Source organism: Hoplias malabaricus, chromosome 1 (genome assembly GCF_029633855.1).
Source record: "Hoplias malabaricus isolate fHopMal1 chromosome 1, fHopMal1.hap1, whole genome shotgun sequence".
Lineage (NCBI taxonomy): Eukaryota > Metazoa > Chordata > Actinopteri > Characiformes > Erythrinidae > Hoplias > Hoplias malabaricus.
Genome location: NC_089800.1, coordinates 52,104,809 through 52,123,397, shown reverse-complemented (window position 1 = coordinate 52,123,397; position 18,589 = coordinate 52,104,809). Strand labels below are relative to the sequence as shown.

Below are 18,589 nucleotides of genomic sequence, written 5' to 3'. Positions count from 1 at the left end.
TGTCCGGTGCTGGACTGAAGCATAGCGAAACGCCATCGCGTGTCTCTGCTCCGGTGTGGACTTGAGACCCATCCAGACGAGGACACGCGTGCAGCGGGACACGCCGCGCGCCCCACGTGCTTTCGCCTTTTCGTGCGCCGCGTGTTTTCCTCACGGAACACTACGTGCTCGGGCGCGCGACGGTCGGGCGCCCACGTGTTTATTATTCCCCCTTGTAATGCTGGCCGTGATGTGAGTGGGTGCGTGGACACAAGCCGTGGACGTGACCAGCCCTTTCGGATACACGGTCTCGAGGATCATCAAGGGGCTCGGAGGCGTCCAACCAAGTAAGGTCACGCGCACAACCAACCCCCTCCCCACCCCAAAGAAAGTGAACTAGGCTCCTTATTTGCGCGCTCCGTTCCACCTTAAATTTAAGGTGGAAAGGAGCGTTCGGATAAGAAGCAGAGAGAACGAGAAGCCAGAGTGTGCTTCGTGGTTTTAAAACCTCTGTCTCTGGTGAGCCCACAGATGTTATCAATGGACGTGGTCTTGCTTCGAATAGTTGCCAGCGATTTATATGTTTGACGCCAGGGGTTATTTTGAAGTTGAGCCGCGCTGTTCTCCACATTTGGACCCTGTGCATGTGTGTCACGTCGCTTTATGGCTTACTTAGTAGTGAGTAAGCAATAATACAGCCGACGGGTGAGCTAACGTTAAGCTAACGGGTTCGTCATCTTTTATTTACTGCGATTAATCGAGTGACACCAGGCCACGTATGGTTCAATGCTGGATTTATTTTTATACCTCTGGTCTTAAATACAAGCTTGTAGATGAGTCTTATTCTGTGTCCTGTGCTCTTTTATACCACAGTTAAATTGGGGTCGATTAGTTGCCGTTTTCTTGCCATCGATTAATTCATTTTAAAACTATGACATTATATTGGTTTCATAAGTCTAGACTTGACGTGTGCATTCACTTTTTAATGTGATTCCGCTTTTTCTGCTTTTGAATTCAGATGAGGCCCAGACCAAACCTGACTAACATAGACTCTAGGGTGAAAAGAGAGGTAGAGAAAGGGAGAGGGACAGATGTTAGAAATATCCAGCCAGCCAGCAAGCGTTTCACACGTCCATGTAACGTTACAATTAAGGTAGTGACTTTCTGATACCTTTTTATTCGGTTTTAAACCTGTTGTCACAGATCCATTTCATCTTATGTCTGGTTTTACCAGTTAACCTAAAACCTAAAGATGTCATTTTCTTATTTACAGCTCATAATTTGTCAGATTCGTGTCGATTATTGGTGTTTTATCTCTCTTTACTTGCTTTGTTGGCTTATTTATCCCCTTACACTGAGTTTTAAACTCTAAACCTCCTCTACTGCTTGTGGGAACACTAATTATTGTATTTAGACATTGTAACCGTGTTTTAAAGGTATTACTGTATTAAGAATGTTGACAAAACTAGAATTTGGAGCTGAAAATCTCTGACGGCTAATTTTCCTCTTTAGTTTGGACAGTGTTTTGATAGGCTTGAACTTAACATTTCTTGCAGCTGCGTGTCCAGCATGTGTGGGCTAGTTTATAATAACAAGGCTGTACAGTGTTATTATTTGTTAATACAGGGTTTAAGGTGGATTTAAAATGAATTTATGGCACTTTTCTGTGATGACACGTCAACAAATCCAAGGGGTTCAAGGCCGTGGGGAGAAACTAGCAAAACTAGCACGACTGTCGTTAGCTCGCAGGCTAACAGCTCGTAAGTTCGTTGTTAGTTGCCTGCTTCTCTAAAACGAGTGAAGGCTCACGGAGAAGTCCGGGTTGTGTGGGGTTTTAACGCGTTTGCTTGCGGTTTAATGTTAACGTTGGTTTTAAACGGGACGCAATTCTCTTTTCGTCGCCTCAGGACTCTGCTCCGAGACCGGCTTCTGCCGCAACGGCGCATGCGCGCGCAGAGTTCACGTGGGGCTCCATCTGCCACACACTGCGTTTACTGTAGTAGGACAACTCTATTTTTTTCTTTTCTCTCTCTCTCTCTCTCTCTCTCTCTCTCTCTCTCTCTCTCTCTCTCTCTCTTTCCCTTCTTTCTGTCCTCTATTTGTATTTGTTCTTTATTTTTTTTTTATTTTTCTTCTCTCTCCTGGGCGGCACGGTGGTAGTGTCGCAGTCACACAGCTCCAGGGTCCTGGAGGTTGTGGGTTCGATTCCCGCTCCGGGTGACTGTGTGTGAGGAGTTGGTGTGTTCTCCCCGTTTCCTCTGGGTGCTCCGGTTTCCTCCCACAGTCCAAAAACACACGTTGGTAGGTGGATTGGCGACTCAAAAGTGTCTGTAGGTGTGAATGTGTGTGTGTGTGTTTCCCTGTGAAGGACTGGTGCCCCCTCCGGGGTGTGTTCCCGCCTTGCGCCCGATGATTCCAGGTGGGCTCTGGACCCCCCGCGACCCTAAATTGGATAAGCGGTTACAGATAATGGATGGATGGATTCTCTCTCCTTGTTAATTTGCCTTCATTCTTTCAATTTTCTTCTCTCATTTTCTTCATTTTTCTTTTTCTCCCTTTTTGTTTGCATCTCTCTCTCTTTCTCTCTCTCTATCACATGAAGCAGAAAATTTATAAGGTAGTGGGGGAGATATCTCTGCAGTTTTTCAACATGGAAAAAAATCTTTGGCTGCAGAATTAACACAGATGTCTGAGTTTTTAAACAGCTGTCAGACAAGCAAACATCATGAAGGCATTATACATGTTCTTTTTCCTCATTTGAAAATCAGACAATGATTCTGAAATAAATGTGTGTTTTAAAATAAAGTGCCCAATAATACATAGTTACACTTAGCTGTAACTATTACCTCTGTTACACTTACCTCTGCTTTTTCTGCATCGCCAGGAAGCTGACTGGCTCTTTTCACTGGAGGGCGGTACTTTGTTATCTGTTAACAACAAGCTCATTGGCTCTTTTTGACGAAGGGCTGGATTTTATCTGTAAACAACCTCCATGTTGAGTGTTAAAAGAACTTCGTATTTCAACTGGTGATCAATTTATAACGTCTTACAGCACAGGACACTGTCATCCCAAATGTATCCCAAATGAGCTCGTCCCATGGGCTATTTTTATTGGTCCCAGCAGCAATAGCACTGCCTTGTGTTATTGAACCTAGTCGTAGCAATCATCAAAATTCACAGATCTGATTGGCTGAGGAGCTTCATGTGTGAAATGTTCAACACGTGATTGGTCTGTGAGTTTCCTGGACTGTTAAACCTATACCATAATGACTAAAGTTGGAACAGTTAAAATAAACATTAAATAGTTCCCAATAATTTATCACTTTTATATTCCGGTTAGCACAATGTCTGGATCCAGACCCGACTGTGGTCCGCCCGTTAGCGACCCCTGTTATGTGCGATAAGAAAAGCAGTATTCACGGTATGTTGCCTGACAGGTTTTGCTGTAACTAATGATAGAGAATTAATTAGTTTGAGTCTCTTTATCGGTGTAACCATATTGAGTAAGGTGACCTGCCTTATAACCTTTAAAGCACTATTTAAAGTAAAGAAAGGCACCTTTTAGTAATAAAAGAAAAACATTAAATATGTAAACACATATAATACACAAAGCAAACATACTACACACTGTGTAGCGCACTCACACACTGAAAATGCTTTCTCTCCCTCAGCTGTAATGGAGAGAATAGAGCCTCTGTTGTTGCTGTTTCAGGTGCAGCCCTGCAGAAACTGCACTATGTAACTTTAGGTCTAGGGTGTGTGTGTGTGGCAGAAGAGTAACAGTCAATATCTGATCTGCCACAGCCCAGCTTTGATTGCTAGGGAGTGGATTATAGATGGATCTCATATTCCACATGAATGGACTCACTTTTGGACAGTGACCAAACATCCAGCTGCGCTCTGGTGTGGCTCAGTCATTGAGAAGATGCTGCTTGAGCTCATGGTTAATGAGCATCCTCCATGATTCAGGACTGCTGTGGAGTTTTAATAACAAATCCTCTGTGATGATGGTGCTGACGGTTGTGATGATGATGATGGTGGAAGATGAGGGGCTATTTTCAGGGCTTGTTCCAGATCAAAGCTGCTCCTTCCAGAGGTACTGGATAGAGTTTCACCTCTACAGAGAACAGTGCATCTGGTCTAGGGCTGGACTATACTGCACTATATGCTTTTGTAATTTTGGTCGATATGATATAATTCTGATATCGATACGAACAGTATAAAACCCACTGGAAAAACTTCCAAGAACAAACAACAAACATGACATCACCATTGAACATCAACTTATTTTTTAAACTAAATTTAAAATTGAGTGCTAAACTGATGACAGTGCCCTCTAATGACCGTCATTCAGTGTGCAATGCTGTAAAACCTTGTGTCTAATGGGAACAGCGGGCTTTGGAAACCACAGCAACGGCGGTGTTTACTCGTGGTGTATTGGCGTGTTGTTGTTGTTTGGGACTGAACACAGCTCCGTCATCAGTTCAGACAGATCAGTAGAGGTTGTTCCTTCCTTGTTGCAGCGTCCAGCTCTCGCTGGATTCTTTCGTCTGCCACCGATCCAAGGAGCGTTTGAACCTCTTCAAAAGACCACGGCGTAATTTTACGAGCTGCCGCCGTGACTCGGATAAAAACAAACGTGATCTCTGCTGCAGCTGGAGATTTTACAGAGGGAGAGTTGGTGCTGGTCGTCTGCGTTGCGTGGCGTAGAGTGACGACTCTCTCTGGACAGTCAGCGCTCTGCAAGGTTTACGCGCCATGGTTGAGTCCCTAATCGACTCGCTCTGAACCAGAGATGGATTTCCACTTTAACACACTGTAGTGAACAAGCCTCTGTAGGCTTTCCCATTTAGTGGAGTCATGAGTTCTTTGCCATATTAGACTACCTCAGATCATTCCAGAAATGCAGCAAATTAACGCAACAGTAAAACAGTAGCTCATCTGTCGCTGCACAGTGTGTGTTGCTCGTCCTCTAGTCCTTCATCAGTGACACAGGACGCTGTCACCTGGATGTTTTTTGTCGATGGACTGTTCAGTCCAGACTCTGAGGGGTTTAAAAACTCCAGCAGCTGCTGCTGTGTCTGATCCACTCACACCAGCACAACACACACTAACACAGCACCACCACGTCAGTGTCACTGCAGCACTGAGAATGATCCACCACCACATCACACCTGCTCTGTGGGGGTCCTGAGCACTGAAGAACAGGGGGGGGGTGGGTGGGGTGGCTCAGTGTAGATGCTGATTAATGTGCTGCTGAAGATAGGACATTTCACCTGTGAATGTTGAGGGAGGGGAAAGCACTGTTCTCTGTGTCCAAGACATAAATCCCCCCCCCCCCCCCCCCCCTCCCAAAGGAGAACGACATCCCAGTGTTAATGCAGACAAAGTTCTGTAAACTGAGTGTGTGAGAAGTTGGGGTTTCTGGGATTTTGTCATTTTGTCATGGACGCATTACTGTCGCATTACAGAGTGCAGCTCTATGTTGCAGTGGCGTTACCAATAGAAACAGGCTGGAAAGGTTCACACACACACTGCATTCAAACTCCCAAAGAAGCAGCGATGAGATCTGAGCTGTGTCTGCATACGTTCTGGGGTGTGTGTGTGTTCTCTCAGGTATATTTTGAGATTATGCAATGCTACCACTGACCTCCCCAGCGCCCTGGCATGAACAAAGCAGTGGACGTCTGCATAGTGAATTTCACAACCGCTCTCTTAAAACAGCTTTCTAACATATGACCCTTTTCCACTTTTTTTTCCTGACCCAGCTCTGGTTCTGGAAGCGGGTCCTTGTTTAGTGGCTGTTCTCTCGTGGTTCAGAGCGAGCCGAGTAGGGACTAAGCCGTGGCGTGTAAACCTTGCAGAGCGCTGATTGTCCAGAGAGAGTTGTCACTCTACGCCACGCAACGCAGACGACCAGCATCAACTCTCCCTCTGTAAAATCTACAGCTGCAGCAGAGATCACGTTTTATATCTCGCTCTGTGTGTGAGCTAGACTGATAGTGCTTGCTCTTTGTGACCTCTGTTGACTTCTCTCTCTGTCTCTCTTTCTCTGATAGGCTGACAGACAGCTGGAGCAGAACAACACAGCGTCCCACTTCAGGGACCACAGCATCACACAAGTAACTCGCAAAAGTGAGTTCCTCTGTGAGAGAAATGTGGTGTTTTTTTGTTAGTTTTGTTTTGTCTTTCTCTGTTGCTCACATTTATTATGTTTCTTTTCTCTCTCTCTCTCTCTCTCTCTCTCTCTCTCTCTCTCTCTCAGCGTTTCTCAGTAGATGGGTGAGACTCGATGCAGAGCCAGATGAAATGAATAAAGCTCCTCAGTCTCTGACAGGACCCCCCTCCTCTGCCCCCCTCCCCGCACCCTCCCCTGGCCTGCCCCAGGTAAACACACACTTCCGTTTGTGGTGTGTTATTTCTTGAATGTGTATGTATCTGATAAAGTCCAAATACAGTGGGAGTGTGTTGACAAACAGAAGTCTGAGAGAATTAACACGTCACAGCTTTTGTAGCAGAAACAAGTGGCAATACATTTTTATAAATACTGATTGGATCTAGAAATGGCAGAGTACTATGTATATATTATTATTCTTTCATTCATTCATTCATTCATTCATTCACTCACTCTCTCCCCCAGTAGTAAATTTGGCCTAACACAGAAGCTACTTGCCTGTGTTTGAGTGTATGTTGATTTGTTGTCACAGTAAGTCAGAGATTCTCAGTCGTTGCGACTGTTTGCTATGTCTCTCTGCACTGACTTTGCAAACTGAAATCTGCATTTGTCTTTTGTCTGCAGTCTAATTTTCCACCCACACAGACCCCACCTGTGGTGTTTGCCACGCCCCCTCCACAGATGAACCCTTCTGCCCCACCCCAGGTAGGTCCGACAGGGGAATGTGTACTCACTCACTCACTCACTCAGTAACTCTCTAATATTGCGTTCACACCCTGCTGCGATCGCTCTGTTAGTGCGACTTCTAAGACTAAGGGCCACTTCACACCTGCACTTTTTGGCTCGATTGAATCAAACTCTGGTTTGTTTTCACCCATGGTGCAGTGTGTTTGTGCAGGTGTGAAAGAAGTAATCACACTCAGATGTGCACCAAAGCAACCACACCAAGACCTTTGAGAGGAGCTGGTCTCGGTCCAGTCCCAAACGAACTCTGGTGCGGTTTGTTTCTGGTGAGAATGTGATATGACCTCGACCCGACCCGAGTGTCAGGTGAACGCAGCATATTGCCAAAGAGCACTGGACTTGCCCTAAGGCCCTTGAAGTGTGCACTTGTATGATGTTGTTGAAGCCTGAGAAAAAAGGATGCGAGGGTTCAAGTGTTCAAGGGCTCAGAGCGTAAAGTGCTGAATGGAACACACACACTTCACTTCGGCTTAAAAACAAAACTTTACGGTGTGTTGTAGGCCGCATAAACGCAAATATGAGGAGGTTGTGACCCACAAGTTTTTACCTTTCTGTTCTTTTACAAAACAGAAAATCATCTCGTATCTGTCTATAATCCTCACCTACACACTTGACACATCTGTGAATGCCCTTCTGACGAGTTCACTGCAGCTTTTCTGTTTAACTTTAACACTAAATCTCCAGATTATTAGAAACAGAGTTTGTGGTGGGGTTATTTTGTGTGTTTGTATTTCCCCCCGTGTGAAAACAGACCAAACCAAGGGGCATATTAAAGAGCAAATGAACTACACGCCCCAAGTGTGAACGCTTGGGCACCAAACTAGCGTCTCTCTGGAGTGCCTGAGCAGGTCTGGGTCTGTTTCTAAACTAATTCCGGTACATTTCATTTCAAATATGTACACATTCTGAGCCAAAGGTCTCTGAGAGAATCAAACACACGATGCAATGTGACAAGATACGACACTAAACAACACTAACCACGATGAGCCAAGGACAAACCTGGAGCAGTGAGGGATTTCTGGTGCCACTTTTACCCATTTGACCACCTCTTCGCTGTGTGTCCAGCCCCTAAAAAAAGCCACCAGTCACACATCCTTCAAGTGCATGAAGTCATCTTATTAATTAATTAATACATTCATTCATTTATTCAATGGAAGCGAACTCCAAGTATAAACACAGTCATAGACACAGGCTCAGTTAGTTGGTCCCTCAGTCAACTTTCTACCAACACACACACACCTGCACCCCAACACTCAGTCCCTCATTCACTCATTCAACTCAATGCTCTGCAGGAGGTGCTATTCAGCCTTTTATATCAGAGGCGGTGTGTGTCCTGATTCTTTAATAAAAGCCAATGAAATGAAATACAAAGTTAAACATGAAGCAATGTGAGAAAGCAGTACAAATGGATGGTTGCCTGAATCCTCCTGGCTGTGAAAACGTGTCGGTGTGTGTGGGTGGGTGCATGTGGGTGTCTGTGTGTGCACACCAGTCTTCCTTTTGGCTGTTGCTTCTGTCTTTTGAAAAGTGTCTGTCTGTCTGTCTCTCTCTGTCTTTCTCTCTCTCTCTCTCTCTCTCTCTCTCTCTCTCTCTCTCTTTCTTTCTAGTTCGCCCCAGGTGCTAGAGCTTTACACCAACAGGTAGTAAACCCATACTCTCTCACACATACAGTACTGTGCAAAACTCAGAGACCAGGCATTAAAGGTGACATTCACAATTTTAATAAAATAAAAAAAACATATATAAAATTTCCTCACCATTTGCTGCTCTTCAGTCGTTTTGAACTGGAAACGATTGTAAGATCTGTGTCTTTTAAGGTGGAAGGGTTTGTTTGAGGATTAAAAAAAAGACATTTGTAATGGGAGCTGTTTAGTTTTGTAGTGTTTACTTTCATGCAGTTAGCGTTCTCCCAAATTTAGAGTGGGATTTAGTGATTTGTGACAGTGAAAATAAGTCTGTTACCCACCTACGAAGCAAGAGTAGAGCAAAATCCTCATCTCTTTTCATGATGATCAATATTTGGAGTTTTTCCTTTTCTCTGCCGTGAGCAGGGAGAGGAAGCCTAGACTTTCTGACGAGCCACTTTGTTTTTTACTTGTTTACTGACACTGGGGCTTCGTAAACACATTAGACCAGTTTCTAGTGCAAACCGACTGGTGAGGAAAACATCCTCCGAATTTTATAAATTGTGTTATTTATTTATTTATTTTTATTAAAATTGTTAATGTCACCTTTAAGTTCAGTGTATATATCATGCAGTGTTTCAGAGGGGATTGGATAAAGGAGCCATGTGCAAAAACAAAAGTGGGGGAAGGTCAATGGAAATAAGTGGAAAAACAGTTTCCAAAATGGTTAAAGGCTAATTAACAGATAACCAAAGTCCTAACGACAGTTAAAGACCTGACACACCACCAAATTAGTCTCCAGTCAGATAAACTTAGATAACCTTAAATCTTTCATCTCTGAGAGATAATCCATCCTTCTTCTGTGAGGAGATCAACTCCTCATCCTTGTTTGTCTGAAAGGACGTAGAGCTGGAGAGAACAGCTCAGCACTGTGGGTCTGAATGGACACCCCTCTCTCTCACACACACACACAGTGTGAGAGCAGTGCGCATCCATCCCAGCACCCAGGGAACAGTTGGGGGTTAGGTTCCTTGCTCTAGATCACCTCAGCCCTGGATGTTGAGGGAGGGAGACAGTGCTGTTCCTTCACCCCACCCCCAATATTTCCTGCCAGTTTAGGGGATCATCCCAAGCCCACTTCTTTAACCTTTAATGCCCCTTTTAATGGCTATTTTTTACCAGAAGTTAAATAAATGGTGGTCTCTGAGTTTTACACAGTTCCGTACTCGTAGGCTGCTTGTTTGCATGCTGCGCTTGTTCATAACCTGTGTTTAATATGCTGTGTTTTTCCCCATCTTCCTCTTTTACTCTATTACTGTGTGTGTGTGTGTTGTGCTGCTGAAGGGAGGATTCAGGTCACTGCAGGTAACCCTTCCTCATTTCTGTGATATTTATGAATCTTCCATTAACCTGAGATCCTTTCACAAAAGTCCCTTGTTCAGTGCATGTTCATATTAATGTGTGAATCTGGAGCCCACCAACCCACACACACTATGAAACAAGACCCCCCCACCCCCCAGTCAGCTTGTTGTGAGCTTCAGTCTGAAAACACAGGATATAATGAGCTGTTCTGATTCTGCTCCGCTTCTGATGTCATCTGCAGAGACTTTAAAATGGCCCCGCCCCCTTGTCTGAGTCTGTCCATTCGAGGAGCTGGACCCACGTTTATGAGGTTAAATGCAGCATAACAGACACAACGAGCGCAGAAATAAGAGCCCTGAGAGAGAACAAAGCGAAAACAGCTAAAAACCAGAGTTTCTGCTCCTCGCTGCTGTGCGCTCGGGGTCGGGGTGAACAGCGAGCGGCTCATTATCATTTAAAGGAACAGGTGCTGAAAGCATGCGTTCTGAAGAGGGCTGTTTACACAGGGGGAGAACACTGTTGTGAGGTTTGTTCCTTGTGGTGTTTCATGAAGAACCCAGAACTGTGTTCCACTGTGGAGGAAGAGAAGAATGCATCACATTTTAATAAGAAATTAGAGGCTTGAGTTATTCAAGACATAACCCCAGTATTTTTGGGGCTCCTTTAATTAATTGCATGGTTAAAAATACGGTTAGATTTAACAATAAATAAAATAAAATAGATGAAGGTCATCCTGATATACCAGGATGCTGATCCTAACATAAATTAATTTGCTCAAAGTCAGCGGTTTAGTAGGTCTAGACAGTAATTTATCAATAAAATTATATGATTTTAAGCACTTTTAATATTTCAATATACATTATATACAGCATCTATCACTGAATGAAGTTCCTTACAGGGTGCTGTCGTCAGTTCAGCATTACATTTTAAATTTAGTTTAAAAATAATAATATTGACAAAGCCAACAGGTTTAAGTTTGATGGTGATGTTATGTTTCTTGTTTGTTCTCGGACGTTTTTCACTAGATTTTATGTTGTTTGTGTCGATATCGGAATCATATCGTATCGACCAAAATTAAGAAATATATCATGATATAAATTTTGCCCGTATCGTCCAGCCCTGAACAAAGGCAACAACTTATTAAAAACTAAAACAGGCTCACACCAGTGATACTATAAACTAATCCACAGTGAGTGACTCTTAATGTAGCAAAATTCACTCGTCATACTGGGATGTCCAAAGACTTTTGGTTATTTCATTAATTTGTGTCTGTTGCTTCACTAATTTTCTCTTTCTGTCTGTCTCTCTGTCTCTGTCTTTCTTTCTTTCTTTCCTCTAGCCGTACTATACTAGTCGGCCCACTTTACCCACAAACACCGCCCGTGTCCAGCCTACCTCCGCCCCCCGCCCCATCCCCACTCAACATGGAGCTCACCCCGCTCACGTGTTCCCACCCGGGTCCCAGATGATGATGATCCCACAGCAGCAAATCAGCTTCCCAAGTTCCCAGGGCCCCGCCTACTACATACATGGACAGGTAAGAATAAAGCTAGTAGGACCCTCTGGTTTCTGACATTGTGTCTGAAGAAGTTGTCAGGAGTTGACCCTCTCTCCTGTGATTGGTGTCTGCTCTGACATGTGACACAAACACAGAGGCATGATTGGTGGAGTTGAAAGTCTGTGATAAAGTTTGACATTTCTAAATTAATGTGAAATTATTAAGAAGGTGCTAATTAATACAGGTGTGGAAGGTTTTATGTTAGCTAATAGCACTATTCCACTGCATGGTACCAACTCTACTGGACTCTACTCTCTGTTTGGTCCCTGGTTGGGTTTCTACTACCACAGCTGCGCCCCCCCCCCCCCCGCTGAAATCATAAAAAATGAGAAAACCTGTGAATTTGTGGGTGTGGGACATTGCTTTTTTTACTACATTTTATTTGTTGTTTTAAGCGAATGCTATTAGTTTTCTGATATATTTCTCCATATTTAAATTAGAAGTGGTGCTATCCCGGCACAGCATCTGAAATGTAGCCTTTTTTGTAAGTAGTAATAACTGGGGCCTAATTGCATTTCTTATTTTTACCCCTACCCCTTGTTTCCGAGTGCCCTCTTGTACCTTGCAGCTGAGGTACAGGATGTGAATGAATCAATGCGTTTGTTCCATTGACACATCCTGCACACACACACACACACACTCTCTCTCTCCCTCACACACTCCCACATATGGATTCTGCTGATGCCCCCCCTTTTTCAGGGTTGAGCAGGTCAGCTGACCGTCTCGACTGTTCCTGATTGTGCTGAACTGAAGCATGAATGGCCTCTGGTGTCTGGCGCACTACCCATCAGTTATGGTTGTGATGTCACAGCACACAAGTGCTTAGCAGCTTCTTTTGAGTCAGACCCTGCTGCAGACTGTTTATAACAGGGGTCTCTAACAGGTGGATGGTGTTCCCAGTCCGGACCCCCACACTTTTCTACCTGAACCTGGACAAATGTTTATTTGAACTGTTGTAAATAGTCTAGTGTTTACCGTACAGGTTTAACGGTCCAGGAAACTCATCGACCTATCACATGCTTCGTACATGTCACATGATGAGTTCAGATCCCAGCTGGATCACTGTTGGAAATGTGTGAAGATATGGAAATTTGGGGTGAATGGTGGCAGAACAGTGTCTCTGTCACAGAGCTCCAGTGACCTGGAGGTTGTGGGTTCAAGCCCCGTTCCAGGTGACTGTCTGTGAGGAGTGTGGTGTGTTCTCCCTGAGTCTGAGTAGGTTTCCTCCGGGTGCTCCGGTTTCCCCCCACGCTCCAAAAACACGTTGGTAGGTGGATTGGCGACTCAGAAGTGTCCGTAGGTGTGAATGTGTGAGTGTGTATCACCCTTTGAAGGACTGGTGCCCCCTCCAGGGTGTGTTCCCACCTCGCACCCGGTGATTCCGGGTAGGCTCCGGACCCACCGTGACCCTGAACTGGATAAGCGCTTACAGACAATGAATGAGTGGAGGAGGGTGGAGGATATTGTGGTGCTGGAAGGGGACGAGCCGTAAAGTCAACTAAAGTCATAAAGCTTTCAATTTTATATAAATGCACATGTTTTTTTCAAAACCTTGTTTTATTTGATGATAAATGAACTTTATAATATTTGGAGTGTTTATTTATAATTTGTCCGGTTCCGTGTCAAAACTTAAAGATATTTTTGATACAAATCTAGGTGACTTCAGTAAACAGAACGTGGCACTGATTATATAACACAAGCCAGACATCCTCTTGTGAAAAGTATGTATTCTGTGTAAAATCTGATCTGAAACGACTAAATATATGCAAATTGTGACATCACAATCATGACCAGCTGATGGTGTGGAAAGGGGATGAAGTGAACCAAATATGATGGATGTGAGGGCGCTTTATTTAAGGAAATATGTAGAAAATAACTGCAACGAAAATCAACACTGATTAGAAATAACTGTAATAGGACATTTCCCTCAAATCGAGCAGTGTGTGTGTGTGTGAGCTCAGAGATTCCTGCTGAGTAAGAGGCCTTTAGTGAGTTTTCTTTCTCTCTCTCTTTCAGTCTCTCTCTCAGTACCGCCCCCCCTATGTGACCCCTCAACAGTACCAGGTCGCCGGTTCTCCTGGATTTTACCCTGGAACTAGTCCAGCTGAGTACGGTGCGTATGGAAACCTTTCAGCACACATTCTTCTTTATGGTGTGTGTTAGATATGTAGTGATTGTCACCCTAGTGTGTGTGAGTTGAATATTTGGTGTTAATTCAGTGTCAGTTAATGGTCATCTGTCCTGTAATTTTATTTGAATGTGTGTTCCTTCTAGTGTTGTCTTTGTGGATGAACTTTGTGACACTTATGAACCCTTTCGTGTGTGTGTGTGTGTGTGTGTGTGTGTGTGTGTGTGTGTGTGTGTGTGTGTGTGTGTGTGTGTGTGTGTGTGTGTGTGTGTGTGTGTGTGTGTGTGTGTGTGTGTGTGTGTGTGTGTGTGTGTGTGTGTGTGTGTGTGTGTGTGTGTGTGTGTGTGTGTGTGTGTGTGTAAGGCTATTTGCTACTTTTTTAGATCAATTTTAAAAAAGTCCTTTTTCTTCTTCTTTGCTCTAAATCTCTTTGTAGATTTAATATTTTTTTTACATTTTTAAAATAAATCTAAGTATTTAAGTTAGTAACATATTTAAGTGAAAATATATATAGAGGCTTACAGTCTCCAAATTGACCTAATATTTCAAAATAATTCATATTTACCCCATATTTTGACCTAGACCTTGAAAACTTGTCTTTTCTATTTCTAATTTATGAAATAAGATTTAAGTGTTAAGGCTTGAAATTATGTGAAATGATTCACTGTAAAAGGTTTGATGTGTTGCCGCTGACTGAGTCTACTGTATTTTTATTTAAAACATTTTACATTCACTGAATTATAAATGTGTGATGTTTACTCTGTTACCACTCTATATTTCAAATCATAAATTGTCTAAGTAAGAAATGAGCTATATTTGACGTTCTTAATCTGATATTATTTCCACCTTAAAACAGCACTAGGTTAATTTGGTACTTTTGCTACGGCTGCAGTGTAATTTTATTATACAGCACTGTCCTGAATCAAGGGTAGTGGGGAGTTGGGGAGTTTCCTACTCTCCTGCAAAAGTTACATAGTGCAGTTTCTGCAGTGCTGGCCCTAGAGTAGCAATGGCAGAGGCTCTGTCTACCTAGTGTTGCTTTAATCTCAATCTACAATGTTGGACACTGAGCAGAGACCATATTGGAGCCCACCAACCTACACACTGTGAAACGGTTTACTGTGTGCTGCCTGAGTCAGAAAACATAGGATAAAACGAGTCGTTCTTGTTCCGCTCCTCTTCTGACGTCAATTACAGAGACTAAATAATAGCCCCGCCCCCTCATCTGAGTCTGTCCAATCACAGTGCTGGATCTGTGTACGTGAGAGCAGAAAGACGAGGTTAAATGCAGCAAAACAGACACTAAGTGTGCGGAAAATTAATAGCACTGAGTAAAAACGAAGAGAAAGAGAACCGAGAGAAAACGGCTAAAAACCAGAGCTTCTGCTCCTTGCTCCTCACTGCTGTGCTATGTTCACTTGTGGGAAACTTCACATCTGTATCTCAGATCTCGGATCGCATCATAAAGCAAAAAATCAACCGAGCTACGGCTTGTATCTCTGAAAATTCGTAAGTTGATTCACTCGTAAGTCAAGATTCCACTGTAAATGAAAATGAGTAATAAATACAGATACACAAATGTTTGTAAAACATGAGACAGGCAAAGACAGTTTTGTGTGAGCGTAGGGAGCGGTGGACAATATGGGATTAAAAGTTCAGATATGTCTCCGGATGCAGTGTTGTGTAAGGCTTTATATGTGATCAGCAAAACGTTAAAACGTTTTAAGTGACTTTATCAGCAACTGCCAAATACAGTCAATGTAGATTACAGTTAATGTCCACAAGGGTGCGCCATTGGGCTAAAGCAGAGCCCAAAAAAAAAAAAATAATGGAATAAAGGACATTTGACTTGAGATCAGAAATTTAAGAGCACTCGGGGTCCATGTAGGTGACCCTCTCTATGGAGCATAAACTGATCCACTCATTAAAGTTTGATTCTTTAATGAAATGGCCACTTTTCTGTGGTCAGAATGACTGATCGCCCCTTTAAAGCACACTGTAAAATGGAACAGCACACACCCTCGCTCACTCACTTTTTCTTGTGAAGGTGGGAGCAGGGGGGTTATTTTTAACACAAGTTGCTGAGTGACACCACACACACACACACACACATGCACGCACGCACACGGTCACCACAACCCTCTGCACTAACTGACCTCCAAACACACAGACAGAGAGAGGGAGAGGGAGGGAAGGAGGAAAGAAAGATAAGGAAGTACTTGGTCTTATAGTTGAAACACAGCCGACTCGGATAGAGGGAGGGAGAGAGACGGAGAGAGGGCGCGATGGGGAACCGAGCGTCCAGCGGGAGTCCAGAGGGTACGTGTATATACGAGAGGGAGAGAGTGACCATGTTAGACGCTCTTTTACTCTCTTTCTTGCTGGCTTCTCTTTCTTTTTCCCTTTCTTCTTCACTGTGTGTTTGTGTTTCTCTCCTCCCTCCTTTTCTGTGACTCATATATTTGGCTTTTATTTACAGTGGTGGGACTCCCTCCAAGAACGTCCCATTACATTCTCTCTCTCTCTCTCTCTCTCTCTCTCTCTCCCCTACTGAGGCAGCATTGTTGACCAGGGAGGGAGGCTGAAGACTAAATATAGTCAAAATCCACTCACTGAATGAGTGTGTGTGTGTGAGAGAGAGAGAGGGAGAGAGAACGCGATTAATGAAGGTTTTAAGATGGTTGTAATGTCTAAGATTTATATTTTTAATGCTTTGTTTGTTTTTTTGTTTTTTTTTTCCCTCTATTGCTTTGATTTTTAAATCTGTTTTATTTTTGTTCATGTGTGTTGAGGTGTCCGCTGCTGTTGGCCCTGTGTCTTTATTTCTGAATGAACAGACCAGTAGAAAGGCTCCGGGGAAATCTGGTTCCATTCGCTGACATTTTTACTTTTTTTTTTTTTTCCCCCCTTCTTCTTCATGGTTTTTCCTCTTTGTAACTTTAGTCTTTTGTAGACACAAGGCTCTGAGTAAAAAGCAGCTTTTATGTGTGTTCACTGATTAAAGAGGAAATCCAGTTGCGTGTAAACAGTCATTTAATGCGGTAAGAATTGTTCACAATGGGTTTGAACGGAACCCGATGTCCAAAACGATGGAGACGGGGGTTTGACGTCCTGATCAAGCGCTCATGCTCGGACATAGATGTGCATGCATTTTACATCATTAAGGAATTAAAAAAAAAACCCTTGTAACTGGAATAAAGATGAATATCACGATTAAAAACACCCTGAACTATAGCTGTATTTTCTATTCATTAAGGCTTCTGTCCACTCTTGTATCCACTGTCTGTGTGTTTTATGATGAATGCGCTCTGAAGTGGTGCAAAGAGGATTCACCCTCCACATCACCACCATTTATTAGTGACCACCACTTCCACATTCTCAAGTTTGTATGTAAACAGACTTACTGTACTTTGCAATGTTTCTAGGTTCTTTATTCTCTACGTCACTGTTAAAAACGAGCAAAGACTAAAGACTTGTGATGATGTTAAACACGGTTGATGGTTAAGTGACAAGACGAGAATAAGACTGAGTTAGAACAGCTCTCCTGAACCCCTCACTTTTAAATCGTCGAGAAAACAGAGCGCCCTGCAACTCCAGCAAGATTCACGTGTTTCTGTTCCAACTTTGGAGTCATGTCTGAAGCTTGAAAAGTCGTTTGGCGTGACACTGGCATCAGGAGTCACTGAACATATGTGCACGGTTATATAATGAATGTTCCACCTTAAATAGCGCTGTAGTGACATTCAGTTTAAGGTGGAATGGAAGCGCTCTGATAGAAATAAAAAGGTTTCTTACTGCGTGAGTGTTTGGGGTCCGATTAATGTGTTTGTGTGCACACTAACTCACTCAGCTCTCTCTGTTGTAGCTGGAGCATATTACCCCGCCCAGCCCCAGTTCACGCCCACGGTTCCCACCCCAAATGTCATCATGAACCCCGCCCCCCAGCAACAACAAGCTCCGCCCCCACAGCAGCCAACAGCCCCAACCAAACGGGAACGCAAACAGGTATATTTTATTTTCCATTCCACCTTAAATGACACAGCACTGTGGCGTCGCTAATGTTTCTGAACTATTTAAAGTGGAATGTAGCCTCAAGTCAGTGCTATTCTATGTAAAAATCACGGGCCAGTCCTAATTTTTTGTGATAGTTGTGTTAATAGACTGCAGTGTTATATTTGTGCTGTTGTGTGTTGGTGTTAACTGTGTTTCACTGGCTCCTAGTCTGTTTTCAATAGCCGTAATCTTATATCTGTAGTAAAGTGCCCCTAGTCTGTTATTTCCAGGGCCAGATGTCGCCTGTGGTAATTGACTCCAGTCTGTTAGTTTCATTGATGAGTCTGATGTCTGATGTCAATGGTCAGGTGACTCCGGTGGGTGTTTTTGGTGGAATCTGATATGTTGTAAATCGACAGCATTCTGTTGGTTTTGAGATTTTTCCACTTGTTCTCCGTCTTCGCGGTGGGTCCGTCCGTCTGTCCGTTATCAGATGTTGTGGGAGCATGCGACTGGTAACGGTTGCCAGGGAGAGCTGCTGTTGCCAAGGTGGACTTTGTCCCTCCATGTGCTCATGTGTGTGGAACAGCATGTGTTAGCAAGAGTGTGTGTGTGTGTGTGTGCGCACTGACACGTCTATGCAAGCCCCAGTTCCAAAAAAAGTTCACTCACTGCTCAACCTCAGAGCAGCAGCTCATGAGCCTCAGAATACTAGCATTTCATTGGCTCACTCCTGAACAGCCTGCACAAATTAGGCAAATTAGGCCATGTCTCTTGTAGATGAATATGTAAATGAGGCACTTGCAGGTGGAGCTTAAATGTCTGCTTGTTTCTACATGCGTGAAAGCTGCACAGATCAGAAGATGTTAAGTGTACTAATGAGTTTATAGGGTTTTGTTTGTGTGTAATGTATAATAATAGTTCGGAATTAAAACATTAGTCCACAGTTTTTTCATTTTAACATTTCAACAAAAAACTAAAACCTGATTATTTCTTTTATTAAAATGACAGTTGTGGTTTTTAAT

At 43.4% G+C, this 18,589-nt stretch overlaps 1 protein-coding gene across 1 annotated transcript in view; it reads left to right on the top strand.

Moving 5' to 3' along the window:
- LOC136692861 (eukaryotic translation initiation factor 4 gamma 1-like) overlaps positions 1-18,589 on the top strand; it is a 42,063-nt gene continuing 23,474 nt past the window's right edge. The window contains exons 1-7 of the mRNA XM_066666576.1: positions 1-326; positions 6,039-6,114; positions 6,245-6,366; positions 6,779-6,859; positions 11,225-11,422; positions 13,460-13,556; positions 17,437-17,576. Of these exons, the coding sequence (XP_066522673.1) occupies positions 6,289-6,366; positions 6,779-6,859; positions 11,225-11,422; positions 13,460-13,556; positions 17,437-17,576 (594 nt within the window). The 5' untranslated portion in view covers positions 1-326; positions 6,039-6,114; positions 6,245-6,288. The remainder of the gene's footprint in view (positions 327-6,038; positions 6,115-6,244; positions 6,367-6,778; positions 6,860-11,224; positions 11,423-13,459; positions 13,557-17,436; positions 17,577-18,589) is intronic.